The sequence below is a fragment of the Patagioenas fasciata genome, chromosome 1 (assembly GCF_037038585.1).
Source record: "Patagioenas fasciata isolate bPatFas1 chromosome 1, bPatFas1.hap1, whole genome shotgun sequence".
NCBI lineage: Eukaryota > Metazoa > Chordata > Aves > Columbiformes > Columbidae > Patagioenas > Patagioenas fasciata.
The window spans coordinates 172,537,494-172,555,074 of record NC_092520.1 but is presented as its reverse complement, the minus strand read 5'-3'; the positions used below and the strand labels follow the sequence as shown (position 1 = coordinate 172,555,074).

At 42.5% G+C, this 17,581-nt stretch overlaps 1 protein-coding gene across 1 annotated transcript in view; it reads right to left on the bottom strand.

Annotated features, from left to right (window-relative positions):
- The window catches only part of UTP20 (UTP20 small subunit processome component), a 65,652-nt gene that overhangs the window by 12,254 nt on the left and 35,817 nt on the right, over positions 1-17,581 (bottom strand). Inside the window, exons 31-50 of the mRNA XM_065836689.2 lie at positions 16,755-16,899; positions 16,222-16,309; positions 14,705-14,848; positions 14,022-14,072; positions 13,777-13,929; positions 13,094-13,249; positions 12,567-12,707; positions 11,509-11,646; positions 10,095-10,234; positions 9,529-9,608; positions 8,283-8,572; positions 7,654-7,793; positions 7,064-7,220; positions 6,205-6,303; positions 5,459-5,626; positions 3,898-4,064; positions 2,853-2,994; positions 2,448-2,564; positions 1,462-1,632; positions 549-677 (exon numbers count right to left, since the gene is read on the bottom strand). Of these exons, the coding sequence (XP_065692761.1) occupies positions 549-677; positions 1,462-1,632; positions 2,448-2,564; positions 2,853-2,994; positions 3,898-4,064; positions 5,459-5,626; positions 6,205-6,303; positions 7,064-7,220; positions 7,654-7,793; positions 8,283-8,572; positions 9,529-9,608; positions 10,095-10,234; positions 11,509-11,646; positions 12,567-12,707; positions 13,094-13,249; positions 13,777-13,929; positions 14,022-14,072; positions 14,705-14,848; positions 16,222-16,309; positions 16,755-16,899 (2,816 nt within the window). The remainder of the gene's footprint in view (positions 1-548; positions 678-1,461; positions 1,633-2,447; positions 2,565-2,852; positions 2,995-3,897; positions 4,065-5,458; positions 5,627-6,204; positions 6,304-7,063; positions 7,221-7,653; positions 7,794-8,282; positions 8,573-9,528; positions 9,609-10,094; positions 10,235-11,508; positions 11,647-12,566; positions 12,708-13,093; positions 13,250-13,776; positions 13,930-14,021; positions 14,073-14,704; positions 14,849-16,221; positions 16,310-16,754; positions 16,900-17,581) is intronic.

Sequence of the window (17,581 nt, the reverse complement as noted above, 5' to 3'; positions counted from 1 at the left end):
CTAAAAAATGAGGAAACCACAGCTGGAGTTATGTTATTTTGCTTTCACCTTGTGAGATGCAGTACTGTAACCTGGGACTACACTGGTCTCAGGTGGTACATTAACAATGACTTTTTCACATGTTCAAATGTAGCCAGAGCAACTTAAAAAAACCCCAAAACCAACAAAACAAAACAACAACAAAACAAACAAAAAACAAAATCCACAAACTAAAAAAAATAAGGGGTGGCTTACAAATCCATTTCTATTTCTTTTGAATGACAGAATACCTGGTTTAATGATTAGGGATGTTGATTCTTCAGCAAAAACATCCTCAGATTCAAATACATCCTCATATGCATGTGTATAAAACAATCTCCTGAACACTTTTAAAGAGTTACTACAAGTCAAACAGGAGAGCTTTGCTGCTTTTCCCCCACCTATAACAGAGCCTTAATAGCATCCTGTGGCCTGTTCCTGACATGAGACTGCACAGCCTCGCACCAGGAGGCAGAATCACTGCCATTTTAGTGGCCCACAGAACCCATATGCCTGTGTCACAGGAATACCTTGAGAAGGCCAAAGGCAGTGGCTTGGCGTGATGAATCATAAATGTCCTCTTCAGCAAAGCCAAGCAACACTTGGAGCTGTTTGCTTGTTATCTGGCTCTTTGCATTCTTGACAAGTATTGTTACACACTACAAAATAAAATTGCACATTGTCAGTACACACGGAGTTTTGTAAAATACAAGCCCACACAAAAGCCTGACTCTGTTTATAGCACTTAGGTTTGAAAAGACAAACTGCTACTCTGAAACACGCAGCTAACACTGCTCTCACCACATTCGGCTTTCAGTTGGCAATTTTGAGCACAAACAAATACCCAGATTCAGACTGGTCCTTGAAATAAGTGGGGATGCTCACAGACATGACTCATGATGCAGAAATGCAGCCAGGAAGAGGTAAAAGTGTTTCTGGCACTGGCATTCCACATGAGTTACGGTAACTTTCCCTTATGATCATGAAGTCTAACTAATCCAGCAATGTGTTTAGAAGACAGCTAAAGAAAGACACTGCACACTGTAAGTGTAGATAGCTATTACTATTATTAATTGCCCCCTTCCCTTGTCTCACTCCAGCTGCCAGGGTTTACTCCAATGAAATACGTTATTATAAAGGCAAGCTATTCAAGTACAAAACTGACACCTCTCAAAAGACAGGGTGGTAACATGATATTATTATAAGGAGGAAAGAAAGCAAATATGCTTCTATAAAAACACTTCTTCAGATCCAAGGTGTGCATTAATTGGGGGTAACTTTCTTTAAGTTTGCACCTGGGAAAGAACCAACAAGGCCACATTTCCCTCGCTACCTTGTGATCTCCAAGACTGCCTCTCCAGGAGATTGCAGGAGTGATGTGAAGGGTCTCATTCTGCAAAGTTAATCCTAAAGTAGGAAAGAGCAGAGCTGGGTCTGACTTACTTTGAAACAGCTCACAACCAGGTGGAAATTCTGGCCTTTGGCTATTCCTGTCTTGGCAAATTCTTTCAGCAAGAGGAAAAGCTGCTTAATCAGTGGCTCCAGATTTGTACTGACAGAAGGCAAAGGGAACTTTAAAATCCATACCAAGGACTGCAGAGCACCAGTTATCACCTGTAAGAAAGAGTCAAAGGACAGCATGTGGGTACAACGACACTGAGAGAACTCTTTCTTCACTCTGTTACAGACATGGCCATCTGCAACTGTGGTAAAAGCCAATTAGCTAACAAAAATCAATCTCTTTCAAACCATTCAAATAATGACAATGCAAATGGTTTCTCAGCTCTAAAAGCACTATCTGCCACTCCCCAACTCTCTAACTTTGATTTTACTAGGTAAGAACACAAACACAGTGACAATTCAGTGAGATGACAGGAACTTTTTCTGAAGCTGAGATGCCTTCAAGGCACAGAAGTAGCTCTGCCAAAAACCCAGGTCACCTGAGAGCCCTGCTCCAGATATCTGATAGCGTATGAGGCATGCCTTCCATTCCCGGGAAACTCAAGGTTTAACAGCTTCCCTCCTAGGCTCACGCAAACGCAAAACTGCCCAAAAAGGAGGCTGCTGGTAGTAAAGACACTAGAGTTGCATCAAAAGAAACCACAGTTGTGAAGACACTGCTCCCAGCAGCCATAGGACCTCATGAACCTCCTCATAGATAGCCTATAATGTCCTTCTATCAACATGCTCCAAGAGAACTTGTCCACACTTGAACCTGCAGCACATGGGGCAGAGCATGAAGCCCTCCAACAGCCACAATCCTTCTTCCTGCTTGGGACATGATGTCCTCAAACAACCTAACTGCACACCTATGAAATCAGGTTTGAGCACTGGATGGCTTTCTCTTCTTTTGCAGATCAACTGCCAGATGATATTTGTGGGTAGGACCCTTCTTAATAGAACAGACAGACTCCAGCTCAGAGCTGTACCTTGACATCCATAGATTTCAGGCAGTCTATAAGCAGCTGAACAAAAGGATCCAACATTTCTAAAGCGTGTTCCTCAGAAGAATTTACTTTGGACCTCTTCAGGCTCATGTGCAGCAGCTGGTGTAGAAAACACAGGACATTCATCTCAAAGTCAGGCAAGGACTCAAATAAGTCAAGGAAGGTCCCACATTGTTTCAGGTTATAGTAAAACTTATGCCATACCCTATTCAAATACCTGCAACAGGCTGAGCACTTTTTACAGTTCTCTTAAGAGGCACCCTTGGAGTTACCACATGTAAAATAAAATTAAGGCTAGGGACTCTGTTGTAAGTACAATATATCCAAAATACCATACTCTTAACAAAAAATTTTATTGCAAAGCTTGGTATCTGAGGAGATCCTTACCCGAAGTCCTGAATCAACCAAGATGTATGTGTTAGTCCTGCTGCTGACACGTGCCTTCTGGCCTCCTCTCGTGGGAGTGGGCTGGAGCAGCAGGCAGCTCTCTGGTTGCAGCCGAGGATCTGGAGGAGGCACAACTGTTTTTCTGAAAAGAAGAGTATGGCAAAAGAGAATACTCAGATTTCAGCCCTCTCCACAACAAGCTTGCTGTTAGGAGTGAAGAGACCTGGACTGAGCTTAGCTGTTCCCCACACAGCAAGCAAAAGCAAGTCACAGTGAGAGCGCAATGAAATAAAAACAACTTGAGAGCAGCATGACAGATGGTGCTCTCAGACTTGAGAACAATATCACTGTTACAAAGATAACAAATGCACACTGATCTGCATAACATCCCCTTTTTTTTTCTTCTCAGTGGACAGATCAACCTTGGTAGCTCCTTCAAGCAAATTACCTCCTGCCACTGCCGACTGCACTTCATTTACAGATACTTACTTGAATTTCTGATGGCTTATAAAACTACTCCAAGAAGTCTGCAGACAGCTGTCAGATCCTAGAACAAGTCAGCCTGCCTAACACAGGAGATGCAAGACATCCAGGCCCAGCTCTGAGCAGTGACACCACCAGATGGAGGGGAAATCTGATATTTCTCCCTGGCTTCTGCACCAAAATGATAAAGTGACAGCCCACAGTCTCTCCTGTTCCTGACCCCATGAAAACATCCATGATCCCAAACATGTCTTATATGGCAGTTAGTAGCTTGCTTCTAAACACTGCCCCTTGTCCATTCACCCAAACACTAAAATGCGCATACCAGCTTATGAGGCCCTGAGCACTTGCAAGAGTAGATTCACATGAATTCTGAAAGTGCTCACTCCCATTTTCAAACTTTCTTTTTGCCCTCTGACTGCCCAAATAATTCACTTACATTGAAAGTAAAAGGCAAATAAAAGCAAAGGAACCTTTGACTGGTTGGTTTTGAGAGCTACCATTTCTGGGAACAAACCTCCCAACTGATTACAGACTGTCTGGATAACACCCTGGAACTCACTTGGCCTTCTCAGTGAGCAGAGGCAAGTTTTCACTGATGAGACCATGACTGAGGAGGAGGAGGGATTCTGCATTCATGTCAGAATTGAAGATCAGTCCTGCCATGATGTGACGCAGCGCCTCATGCACCTTCCGGACTATCTTCAGGCTTGTGGTGCTCTCCAGAACCTGAAAAAGCACAACCATGAGAGCTAGGAGGGCAATATGAGGGCAACAATCTGCTATCTGTATTCAGAAATCCTGGGAAAAGCCAGAGCAATTCCTCCTTCATCACATGGTGCTGCAAGTCCCCAGCTCCCTACATGAACAGCATCACTTTGCTTCAGCTCTGCCCCAGTGTCCCTCGCTTTCTCTCCAGCCAGTTTGCCTATCGCCACCAGGACACTCCAGAGCTCATGTGCAAACCAGAACTCCATTTCTGCATCAGTATGCATCCTACTCAAAAAACTGCATCTCTGAAAAAGCAATTATTGCACATGGACAGACCCAGAATACGTTTTGGTGACATTTCCTCCATGCACAAGTGTGCTGGTTTGACTGAAAATGGGTTAATTTTCTTCATGCAATTAGAAACCTTTCTTTTTCATAGCTAGCACACTCATTATTTGGATTTAGTTTGAGAACAAAAGATAACACCCTAGCACAGAGTAAATGTTTTTAATTGCTCTAGTCTGAGAGCTAAGGACACTCTGAGTGCTCTGCCCACAGGTGTGAGACACTAGGAATGAAGGCATGGATGGGGCAGAGTTTGACTGACATCCAGACTGATCCATGAGAGTATTCCATCCCATTAGCATCATGCTTCAGACTTAAGAAATGTTAGGACCTTCCGGGTCACTGTGTCTCTCTCTCTCTGGGGTGCAGTTGGGGGAGTTTTGGTTGGGACATTTAATCCAGCCTTTTGCTATTTTGCAGAGGCCTCTGGGCTTTTCTGCCTTTTTTTAATCTCTTTTGGATCAGCTGTTCAGGACAGGGATATCGCTTCCTGGGACTGGTTGCTTAGTGGGGACGGAGTTTATGGGGAATTGCATTGAGTATCTTTTATTTTATATTCTATCTCTATTTTACATATATATATATATATATTCACTAGTAGTATGTTAGTATTTTGTTATTTTATTAAACTGTGTTTTTCCCTTTTGATTCTCTCCCCTATTAGGGAAGGGGGAGGGTGTGAGTGAAGGGCTATTGAGGTTGTATTCCTAGCTCAGGTTAAACCACAACAAGAGATCAAACCACAGAGTGGCCTTGTAGGACTTTGGAACTCCAGAGGAAACAAGAAATGGCAGAGGGAGAGGGCGTGTAGAACTCACAGTGGCATGTTTCCTCTCTAGCTGCGGCTGAAAGCAGCCCAGGAACACCTTTCCCTGCCCTGGACATCAACAGTAAAATCTCATTTTATGAACTGGATGCATACTACTTTCCAAAAGAAAAATGGGAAGCCAAAGTAGTATTATACAGGTAATTTCACAGTAGCCACCTGGAGGCACTAGAGTTTATTTTAGATCATACAGAACTGAGAGTGCTTAGAATTGAGAAAGACTGTGGCTGACTTGTCTTACCTCTTTCAGTGGCAGAATGAGTTTTGTCACCTGGCCCTTTCCTATGAACTTTCCAAGGATTTCATAGGAATCGTAACTCTTGCTCTTGCGTGCTTCCATGACCTTGGAGACAATTCCCTTCACTTCTTTCTCTTCAGCTATATTCCCAAACAACTCTTGGTTGAAAATCTTTAGAAATGAAGTAAGAGAAGGGAATGAGAGGAGCAGAAAAGGTTCCTCCAGCAGCAGAACAACACTGTTCCATCACAGAAAAAAAACAATTCTACAGTTTTCCCACAAATCATGTCTACCTTTCCTTTGTCAACATAAAATACCTCAGTCTAAGCACACCAGATGAGGATGCTGTTCTCACACCCCTCTGTCATGTTGTGATACAAGGAATGGGACTGCAGGCAGACCACGACATACAAATGTACCCTGTGGCCAGCTGAGCTCCTGGGCTCCATGGACTGCACTGACTAGATGTCTGTTGACTTGCTCAGCCATTTAGAGTACATGGAAATATAGTGAGGTATCTCAGTCCTTAACCCATTCCTTCTTAGGATGCAGGGCTTAGGATATAGCCCCAGAGATACTCTGCCACTCTACAAAGGCTCTGTTGATGCCTCAGTAGAAACCAGCCTCCCTTCTTTGCAATACAAACACAAGTAGCCCTGTATACCACCAAGTCCAAGACAATCTATACAAAACCTTCCCAGAACCTGCCCCAGACACTTAATGATGCTTCAATCTTGAATAGCTTTTACCTCAATCAGGATATCTAAGCAGGGGTCCAAATCACCAGCACTGAGCCTGGTAGTAAGGCCCTTCAGTAACAGGTTCACAGTGAAAGTCAGCACATGGAGCTAGAGAAAAAGAGAACAGATTGTGTTTCCCAACCCCTCATAGACTTCTTCAACAATACTGCATGGGGAGATTCCCATAGTAGAGATAGCACAACTCACACACTGCACTTGAGCTCTCATTATAGGAAAAGATCACTGGGAGAATGAGAATCCATGTACTGGCAGCGGGAAGAGGACCCCTGTCCCTCTACATACTGCCAGGAGGGCTGGAATCTCCTCTTTCCCCAGTGCTCTTATTGGTATTTTTAGGCTGTATGGGTTGGCACTTTCACTGTCACAGCAGTTAGAAGCTCATGCTATTCCACTGTGGTAATTCACATAGAAAACTTTTCTTAACCTCAGCCACTGTGGAAAGAGGAAAGATGGCTCTGGATCTAGGAAGCAAGACTTCAACTAGCTTCACCACATACTGTCTGTGCAGCCTCTGTGTCAACTCACCTCAGATGATGCTTGACCCTAATGACCTTACTGGAAAGATTTCTACCAATCTTATTAGAACCAGCTCCATGCCTCAACTCTTCACTGGGAAAAAGGAGATCCTCTCTTCTTCCCTGCTTAGACTCTTCAAGTTCTTTGGGTACAGACCCTCATTTAACACTTTGCAGAACTAAGACTGATGGAGGCATTAGCAATAGTATTTAATTATACCAAGCTATTCTACCAGTGCAAAACAATTTCAGTAGCAACTTCCTTTGGATTCTCCTCCTAATACATTAAAAAAAACCTACAGAGAGCAGAAGAGGAATAATTTTAGCATTACCTGGTACCCATGGACAAGAGTGGACTTCATTTCTTTTAAGATGTACAGAAGGTACTGCACTCCCAACACTTCCATGATTTTAGTGAGAGTGTTACGGGCGATGTCCCGGATTTCCTGAAATCTGTTCCTCAGAAATGTGCAGACTTTCAGCAGAATGCTGGAAACAAACAGTCAGTTTAGTTCAGCCCCAAACACAGCAGAACTAATAACACTGCTTTTCACATCCAGAGCTGTACTCAAAGCCAGCCTTGCAGAAAGGCTTTATGTCATACACACACCTACCGTCCTTCAAGATTTTTTACCGACTGTCCTTTCTTTCTGTACATTATTCTTTCCTCAGCTCTGACATGGTTGACTCGTATCTTGCTTCACATCTCTGCTCTTATTTCAGGATTTACCAAGTTCCTTTCAAACTTAGTGTACAGAAGTCAAATGCTGACAGAAGGGAATGTCACTAGGAAAATGAGTTTCCAAAAAAAGTATTTAAGGACTTTTAAGATGCCCCTCTTGGATTTAGCCTTGTCCTAACAACAGCCTGAGAAAGGTGCCTGCACAATGAACAGCATTTACAGAGCTCCAACGGGATTTACCTTGGCAGGTTGGCTTCCATCACCTCTCGGGGAAGACACTGCATCATCCTGACCATTGCAAAAGCTAATGGAATGCGAACTACCTCATCATCATTCACAACGTTGGATTTCACAAGCTTGTGTTCCTCATCTCTTTTTACCTTTTTAAGAGAGAAAGACACAATGCACTTTTAACTTAGATAAACAAATTCTGCTTTTTCTCAACAAACCCTAGAAAAGGTCAACAAGGCAAGATGCTACCATCTACTGACTACAGGAAAAACCCAGACAGTTAAAGGACAGGTAAAATGAACCCCAGTGGCTTCAATCAGAAGCTACACTGGGTGCTCAAAAGGGGCTGGGAACTTTCCAACAGGCTGCACAAAGTGAACCATTTCACTCGCATAGTTCAAACCAGTTCTCAGCAGGGAAGTAAAGACATCACACCCACACTGAGAAGAGGAGCTGTCAGTAATCTCTGTGACAAAACAAAGGGGATAAAGCCTCTTTTGTACTTTCAGGTGGCCTCTCTCCAGTTGTGTCTATATGGTTTTTGTGTGCTGCTTTTCCACTGGGCTCTGAAGTAGCACCTCAAGCTTCATAGTAGCAGCACAGACCTGCAAAACACCTTTCCCATGCAAATTCCTCACCTTTGCAACAATACACCTGTGCAATTTAGGCAAGATGTTGACTGTAACTGTATCTTGAATGTGTTTGATCAGACACTCCAGCTCTTCTTTATTTCGGGGTAAGAAAGAAACAGGTTTGGTCACTTGCTCAGCATCTTCAGATGTCTCAGCTGCTTGCTCAGGTTCTGCTGGCTCCTCAGCTGGATTCTTCTCTTTCTTTTCCTCAACAACTTCCTCTTCCCCTTCACTCTGCTCCAGCTCCATGGCTTCTTCAGCCTCCACCACCGGCTCAAGGTCCATGGCAGCAGCTTCTGTCAAGCAGTTGTCAAAAACACAGGTAAATATGGAAGGCCACAAAAACTGAGCCCTTAAAAGAGACTCTCGTGATGGCTTTCTTCTGGACAAAGCTCCTACCTATCATCAGTGGCAGCAAAAAAAATCAGTGAGGATCAGTGTTGGTTTATTGCACAGGGAAGCTCTGACATGCTGGTTTCTGATAATTATGCCCCAGGACTAGGCTTAAAGCAAGGACTGGGTTACTTTTCAGCTGAATTTTGGCTTATCAAAGATCAAAGTGCATGAACCTTCAAGAACTGCCATTCACTTATATTTGAGAACTTCACAAGGCAAGAGGTGGTGACTAGCACAGCTGTGAGATCTCCTCCTCCTTCCTCAGAATATCCCAAAGGCCACAATATAGGGTAACCACAATGGTGAAGAAGCCAAAGATATCACTTCTTCCAAGACCAGGCTGGATGGAGCTCTGAGTAATGTGATCTAGTTGAAGATATCCCTGTTCATTGCAGGGGGGTGGACTAGATGGGCTTTGAAGGTCCCTTCCAACCCAAACTATTCCATGATTCCCATGAAATGGCAGAGGAAGCAAGGCGAGGATACACAGCACTCCTCTCAGGTTGCAGATAACCATGAGAGCAGCCAACATCGAGGACAACAAACTCAGATGTATGAGTGGGTGCAGATCTTGGAGAACACCCCCAGATTTGCATAAACACAGCCTGGGCTGTTTGGGCTTATGGAAGCCTGGGATGGAGAGGTAACGTGGAGATGGTTCCCCTCACCTCACTTTGTCAACACATAGGAGGACAGTCTGCATTGCTCCTGAGGAGGCAAGTCAAAACTAGCTTCCAATACACACATTTTAAAAAGCTGGGAGTAGTTGACCTCAAGAGAGAAGCACAAAATTCCAATTAGCTGCACTTTGAGTACTTAGAAGTAGTATTTCTACCATCAGGAGCAGAAAGCTCACCTTGGCTGTCAATGGTCACAAGCTGCTTTTCAAGTGTTTCATGGTCAAAGTGAAAGGCTTCCAGCACTGTCTCTAACAAGCTGCATAAGGGAAACATGAAGAGAGATCAGCCCTCTGCACAAAAAGGAGAAACAGAAAATCTTCAAATGCTTCTTGGAAAACTTCAGACTCAGTGACAGTACAGCATAAGGAGGTTTACCCTGAAATAAAATCTGGTTGCTTTTCAGTTAGATGCATTCTGTGACCTGGCTCACTGTGAAACCTCTCATGCAGTGATGCTGGAGCAATGTACGTGTCCCAGGAGCAAGGACAGTCTGACAGAAGCAGAAGCTGCTAATCCTGGCATGCACTCAGTGAGACACAGCACAAAGAAGTAATGACCTGTTATTCCTTCACAGCTGCAGCCTGCAAGGCCTGTGCACTTTCACTTGCATAAGCCCACCTCAAAGTTGGCAATCTCTCATCCCAGGGAAGACGCTAAAATCCATGTGATGCTCCTTAGGGGCACTGAATTTTACCTTAGCAGTCTTTGGAGAAACCTTGAGTGGCATTGCTACAGTACCCACCTGACTCCCAGCTTCGGACTGATCTGTCCTGTTTGTAGGACATGGATGAAATGCTTTAAGTGGTACAAGTACGCTGACCACGAGAGATGTCCGCAGACAGCTCCAATAAGTTCAGTTGAGGCTGTAACCATATTTTCATGCTGCCCAAAAGACAGAAATATAGTTGCTGTTAGCATTCATAACGAACATGTGCCTAAAGCATATTTTACTCAGAGCAACAAGACCCAGAAGAAATAATGTCTGTCTAGTGGGTACACTTGGTATTCATCTCTTCCAGATCTCCTCCTGATTACCAGGTAAAAAAATAAAGTAAAATAAATCACAGCTCACCAAGCAGACCTTCAGACCCATTTCTCCCAAATATTTCTGTACACCTTTAACTTTTCTCATATAACTAAATCTATGGGCTCATTTGTGCAAAGAACTAAAAACCAGTCAAGATATCTAACCACAGACACATGACACACTGCAGGGCTACACTGATCTACTAGAAATACAGGTCATTAACCCATTTCTGATGTGAAATAAAATGTATTTGTTTCTTCACCATGGTTTTAATCAATGCATTTTACCTCTCATTGGTTAAAAAGCAACTACAGTCACCCTATTGGTGAGCACAGTCTGTGTGGCTGCAGGTGCTGGGTCCTCTGCCTAAGCTCTAATTGTTTCAGCTTCAGAAGAATATTTTTGACAGTATGTGAATTAGGCATTTGCTTCATCCAACAGAAGCAGCTCCACTGTTCTCCCGATTGTGTGCAAGGAACTACAAAAGTGTGAAACGTTGCTTTTTCAAGTCACAAGCAGATAGTCTATCCACGTGGACATTACAAGTAATTTCACTGCATATCTTTTCAATAAAATGTATAGGAAGTGACTAACAAAATATCACCCTTCAAACTTCTATTACAAAGCTGCTAATGATTTCAGAGTTTTTTTTAGCCAATTCCTGTAGTTGCCTCACAACTCCAGAGAAAACAGTATTTATTCCCACCTGAATTACTAGGCACAGCCTGTGTTTCTCACTACAGGCATTCTGCTGTCAAGTAGTGACTAATCTCACAACTCAACAGGAAGAGAGAAATTTGAAGGCAGAGGGAAGAAAATAACCACCTGATTACAAAAAATGCAAACAAATATAACCCCAAGTAAAAGATACAAACAAAAAAACCCCAAACCCTGAACAGTTAAGAGATCCACCTTCAAGAACCAGGACAGGTTCAGCAGATACAGGATTATGCCCAGATTGCATCTACACCTTCTAAACCCTCCTTCTGCCACTGAAAGCAGCACAGCACTCTTGCCTAAAAGGAGAACACTCACTCCACAAACCTATCAGCCTTTTAAAGTGGTTAGTCTTTTATGGAGAACGGTATATCAGAAAGATGAAACTGATGCACTCCATTTAAAAGCTTACCTTAAGCATCTTTTCATCAAAAATGGCAGTGGTAGCATAAGGCATGATGTAGTTCTGCAGGGATTTAGAAGACAGCACAAGCGCTTTTTCAGTGAGCTGCTTAGCCAGTTTCCTAAGAGCTCGTGCCCTCCTGTGGATCTGAGACAAACATGACAGTGAGTGAGCTGGTGCTCGAGTCACAGCTCGCACAAGGGAGCACATACATTTTGCAGTTCTGAAAATGCCTGTTTTAAGTAACGACAAACATATTATGGTCATTTCCCAAGGACAGGCCATGTCCCTTTCCTTCAGTTTCTAGGCTTTCACTAACCTTTTGTCTCAATAAATATTCTAACTCAATGGGACATTTTACCGTGAATTCACAATCAGAAGACCATGCCATCTTCAGGTATCAGTCAAGAGAGGCAACTGATACAAGATGAGAAGCCCTGATAAAATTAGAAGGAAAATAATGTAGACTCTACATATACTACAGATATAGCAAAGGTGCTCTCTGATTACATCTATGAAAGCAGGAGGAACACTGTATTTTCATACTGGAAGAAAAAAAAAAAGGAGACCAGGCTTTGTGCAACGTTTATATTACAAAGGTCTGTGAATGAAAAGGGGATGCAGAACCTGCAGGCAGAGAGTAGCAGGGAACAGGCTAGAAAAAACAGAAGGACCTGTCCCCTGCCTGTGTCAGAGGAACCCTCATGGCGCTGTTACTGCAGGCTGGGTCACACACAGGTTGCAATGTGGAGCTGACTGCTCAAGATCATGAACAATCACTTAAAATGAAAGTAATTATTTTACATAAATTACGAAGAGATAAAAACCAGTGCTCCTAAAGCATAAACCACATATATTTCTAGACAGAAATATGACTTTGATTCACAATCACCCATGTGACGATGCCCACATCTCTTTTTTGTTTTTTTACCAATTTCTAGTGACACATATTCTAATTCCCTGGAAAGATAGTGCATAGATGCTTTGGAAAAACCTTACTGTACAGAAAAACACTTTTGGTTTGGGAGGCAAGAGAGAGGCACTAGGGAATGTCTGTTGCCTTTTACCTGCATGTGTTTCATGTTCTCAAAGAAGTCCATGTCCGGATCATGGCGGTTGGTCAACTGGACCAAATCCCGGAATTCAGGATTTGCTGGGAATGTTTGAATGAGGCAGGAAAGCAATGATGTGTACTCCTGCTGGATGCTCTGCAAACAGCAAGAGGTGAACGTTAAGTACTCTTCAGAGAGGTTGCCACATACTCCTCAGAACAGCAGAGCTGCCATTTACAAGTCAACAAGTCCTATTCTTTGGTAACAGCAAATACAGCAGTATTTAGGACTGCAGGTAAATTAAAGTCTCCCCTCCAAAGAACGAGATACAACTAAGAAAAGCTGAACAATGGCAAAGAAACACAAGACAGCTAAGTTCTATAATTTTTCAGATTTTTATAGGATTTCAAATGAAGGGTACGTTTACAGTGGGTACCTGCACTTCTTACCCCAGCAAGAGACTCAGAGAACTCATCCATAAAATGTCTCATATACCTTGGTGAAGACAGCTGGAGATGTGCAATCACATAGCTCTGTCTTACCTCAGTCTTACTCTTCAGCCCCCTTCTCACAGACTCCAGGAGAGTGTGCTGGATTAGTTCCTTGTAGTCATTCTCTGTGTGGTTGATTTCTGCCAGTCGGTGGATCAAACTGGTCAAGCAAACACTTGCGTTGTCACTGAGAGCCATATCCCCCAGCTGAGGGGATGAAGAAATTGTACCATGTGAGTCTGGATAGGACACCTTTTTCTCCCCAAAAGACTGGGCCGAACAGTACCACTGAACACAACAGAACAAAGCCTGTAGAGACCCAGTTACTCTTGAGAGCCTCCCTGTAGAAGTTCTAGTCCTGAATTCACACCCACCCTTCCCATCAGAAAAAAGTCCTTTTAGATTTACCAGCAGGCCCACACAACCAGAACATGCTGCAACAAAAAGAAAAGCAGCCTTTCAAGATTGTAATATGTCTTTTATACAGTGAAATTGACCAAACAGTTCCAGGGCTCACCAACAGAAAACTGTGCTGTGCTTACTGGGTTTGCCCTTCTGGACACACAGATGAAGAACCAAGTGGATAAAACTTAGAAGAAGGTGTTTGTATGAAGACTCAAATATGATCTCTGAATGTTTTACAGTGTCAAAGAACAGCCAATGGAAATAATTTCGAAATTGGATTCATCACAGACACATGGTGCACAGAGCAAGAGAAGGAACATTCAGCCAACCTGGATGGTATAGAAGCAGTTGTGCATAACGGGTATCAGGAAATCAATATCCACCGCTTGCATTTCCTTGATGCGGGCTGTGATTGACTGGAATGCTGACAGACGTACATCAAAGTCTATATCATCGAGATGTCGTTGATCAAAGGCATTCAGCTAAGAGAGAGCAACGAGTCATTCATGAAAAAGGCCAGAAACATGGCAATACAATGTTGGGGAAAAAAAGTGAGCAGAGAAACTGTGCATACCTTAACAACATCGGTAATATATTTCAATTCACTGTCCAATTCAGATAAAGTCTAAAAAGAAACATAAAATAAAAGAGCTTAACTGTTACAGTTGTTAAAAAGTTGAAGAACTCAAGACTTTACCACTAGAGACAAAAAAAATGAAGAAAGCAACAGCATTAATCTTTCTCCTGTTAGAAGTTTAATAAGAGCCATTCTTCCATAAAATGGAAGATATGTGTTTTAAGTTCCTAAGTCTCTAAATATCTACACTGAGTGTCTTCTAGGCTGAAAAAAAAAAAAAAAGTTAGTCACTTTAAAGAAGTACAAAACATCCTGGCTGCTCTAAACCTATGAGAGAAGAATACAAATAAAAATCACATTCAGGATGCTGAAATCCGTTCTTATTTCATAAAGATACAGGATTTGTTAGGGATGAATTGTGCTTTATTTGGCTTTTCTTACACAAAAGAACTCTAGTGATGTTCATATCAACCAGGTTGTAAGCCAAAACTTTCACAAATCTTCACGTGGCTCATTATTTTCTATTATATACAATTCTGTTACTTTCACTTAACAGATGATGTAGATTAAATAGGTTTTTAAGCACATACACAGAGAAGTTAAATACTGCTATTCATTTTGTTCTTGAGCTCTTAGAACAAGTAAAAAAAAACACAGAAAGACACATAAAAATGCAATACCTGAAATACCAAGCACAACTTATGTCGAGACAGTTTGTTTCGGATGACAGAAAAAAGCTTTGCCAGTGGCTTGAGAAAGCTTGTAGGGTTTGAGCAATGCCTCAGCAAGTTCTGCACTGTCTCCAGAATGTCAATCTCTGTACCCTGAAAGAGACAGATAACTGTCAATAAGTACTGAAACCTCAAGAGATCTTTTCATTTCCTTGGAAATTATTTCAAAACACAGAGTGAACTTAACCACTTTGCTGTATTTGAGATCACAGATACTGAATGAGAACAACGAATCAGGAGGACACAAAGCAATCATCAAATCTCTCAGAAGCACTTGCAAGCTTTCAGTTAGACACAAGCATGGTGTTAGAGAAGAGTGCCATCACGATGAAGGCTTCTTTTTTGTGTCTTAACCCAAATGACTCAAAGGTCAGGAGAACTAATAGAGCTTTATTTAGCCTTAGTATTTATTTAACCTGTGAAACAACCATTAGCAGCACCATATACTTGTATGATGTCCCTGAACGGAAATCGTATCGGTCTCATAATGATGCATAGATTTAAAATCCAAGAATCCGCTGTGAACAATTAAATGACACTTGCAAAGCAGAAGCTACAGGTTGCTGCCTGGCAGTTCTTTCTGCAAACCTAAAGTCTCTCATTAAGCAACTGCACGTCTTTTAAGAAAAACGAGACCCGAGCTGCGATCCAAGGGTTCAGGCAATCAAGCCAAGTAATCAAGAGATGCCTTCACTGTAGATGGGACTATGTTTCTAAAAACAAGGTTTGGCAGTGAGGGAAACCCAGAAAAAATAGTCTGCTAATATCCTCAGTACTTGATTTATTTAACAGTTTACAGAAGCCTTGGTCATGGAGAGCTCTGCTTCTTGCAAATGTAGCCCATATGATTTGCATTCCTTAAGAATTTAAGATTTTAGGAAAGTTTCAGTTCTGAGATATACTTCTGTACCCACAGATGGATTCCTTGAGAGTGGGAGGAGACTAGAATGGAAGTGGGAGATCTGGGAGCATGATGAGAGTACTGTATAATGTTTGCCTTTCATCCCACAACAGACCAATGTAGCACTGCCCATAACACAGCATGTAGTACATACTCCACCGTATGTATTCATATTGCTGCCCAGATGCTGTGGCTTTGGATTTGGGGTACATAAAATCCACAGTGATGAGCAGCATTTGTTTCAAACGCTGCAAGGAATTCGGTGGATTGACTACAGTGGCAAAGGATGTAAAGACTGCATAAAAACTTCTGCAGACCTTCCCCACAAAAACAGGGAACAGAGTCAGCCTGGGCACTGACAACCCTGCAAAGTATCCAGTGACTCGTACACATCAACACGCAATGCCACAGTGTTTTGAGCTAACTAAAAAACACATGAAGACTTGATTAAAGGCTAATAATGAGAAATGGCCTGCCATCAATAAGACTTATCTGCATCTTAAACAAATATACATTATTAAAAGAAAAACATACGTTTAATGAGGGGGAAGTAATTTCTACCTACCTGCTCCATGTTACTCTGATAAAGGAAAGGGAGGAGAAGGCTCACAAGCACCGAATTCTGACTTTTTTCTTGTATAAATTTGCTGATCCTGCACAATGAGACAAGGTAGTTTACTACTTTATATCAGTCCAATCACCGGTACAGAGCAAAGATGAACTCAGTCAGCACTGATGCATTATCACAGGGCTTTGTCAGCCCATCCAGGCTAATAGAGCGTAGCCACCAAAATCACAGTATCAGCTCAAGTATTCAGTTCCACATGACCACAGGCATTTCTGTACCTTTTCTGGCCCCCAAGAGGCATTGGTCTTGAGTACCAGCAACCAAAACAGCTAGAATCAATTTCTGAAAACTTTTCGCTTCAGTCACCAGCAACTTGCAAGGTCAATGACAGACCCGGGTATTTTCAACTGTTCTAAATTTAACTAGTTTGAGACGTAAAGTTTTTTAATTTGGAACCTATTACGAAAAGCCTCTCTCTTCCTCCCTCCTTCCAACTTTTTAACTGTTTTGAGCTCTAAAGAATCACTTACTTGGAAAGTATACTCAGTTCTTTGCTGACTTGAGCTCTATATTTCTTCTTTTTCACCTTCTCCACATTTAACATTGTTTTGCTGAAGTACTGAAGTATGGCAGGAACATGAGGCAGAACCAGGCGGCAACCAAGGCTGAGGGTCTCTGTAAGGGATACAACAGTTAGCAACATCCAACTCTGTGCTGCAAGCAACAAAGGGAGATGTAATCCTCCGCAAACAAAGGGGAAACGCAGACAACGGAGGTTTCACCAGAGGAATTCAAAATTAACAGGAGCTAAGAATGTGCAGGTCATCTGGCTGAGACCAAGTCTAACATGTGTCTGAGCTGGGACCAAAGAAACCACACACAGAGTACAAAAGTTCTCACAGATTTCAGTAACAGCCCCAGTAAGTGTGGGCTTTGCAGAAGGTACCAGGGACACTCCTCAAGGGTAGCACCTGTATTCTAAATGACTGGAGCATTGATAGATGTAGTTTTCTTTATTCTACCACTGACCTCTGGTGCAAATCAAAGCTGCCATAACAAGGGCACAGCGATAAGTGCTTTCCTTTTCACTGCCTTGGAGCGTTACAGGTGAAAGATTGCTCTGCAGCAAACAACACAGCACACCAACCTTCCTCTCTACTGCCACTCAAAGGAATCAATGGCAGGTCTCTCTTGTCAGGGAGCACAGACTAAACATCAAAGTGATATGTGACCACGTGCATACGGGGAGTGGGCTTTTATACAAAAGTTGATGTTGGCAATGCAGTTCTTGAAGTTATCGTATCAGTCAAAGCTTCACAGATAAAGCACGTCAGCAACACAAACATTTTCCTTCTTC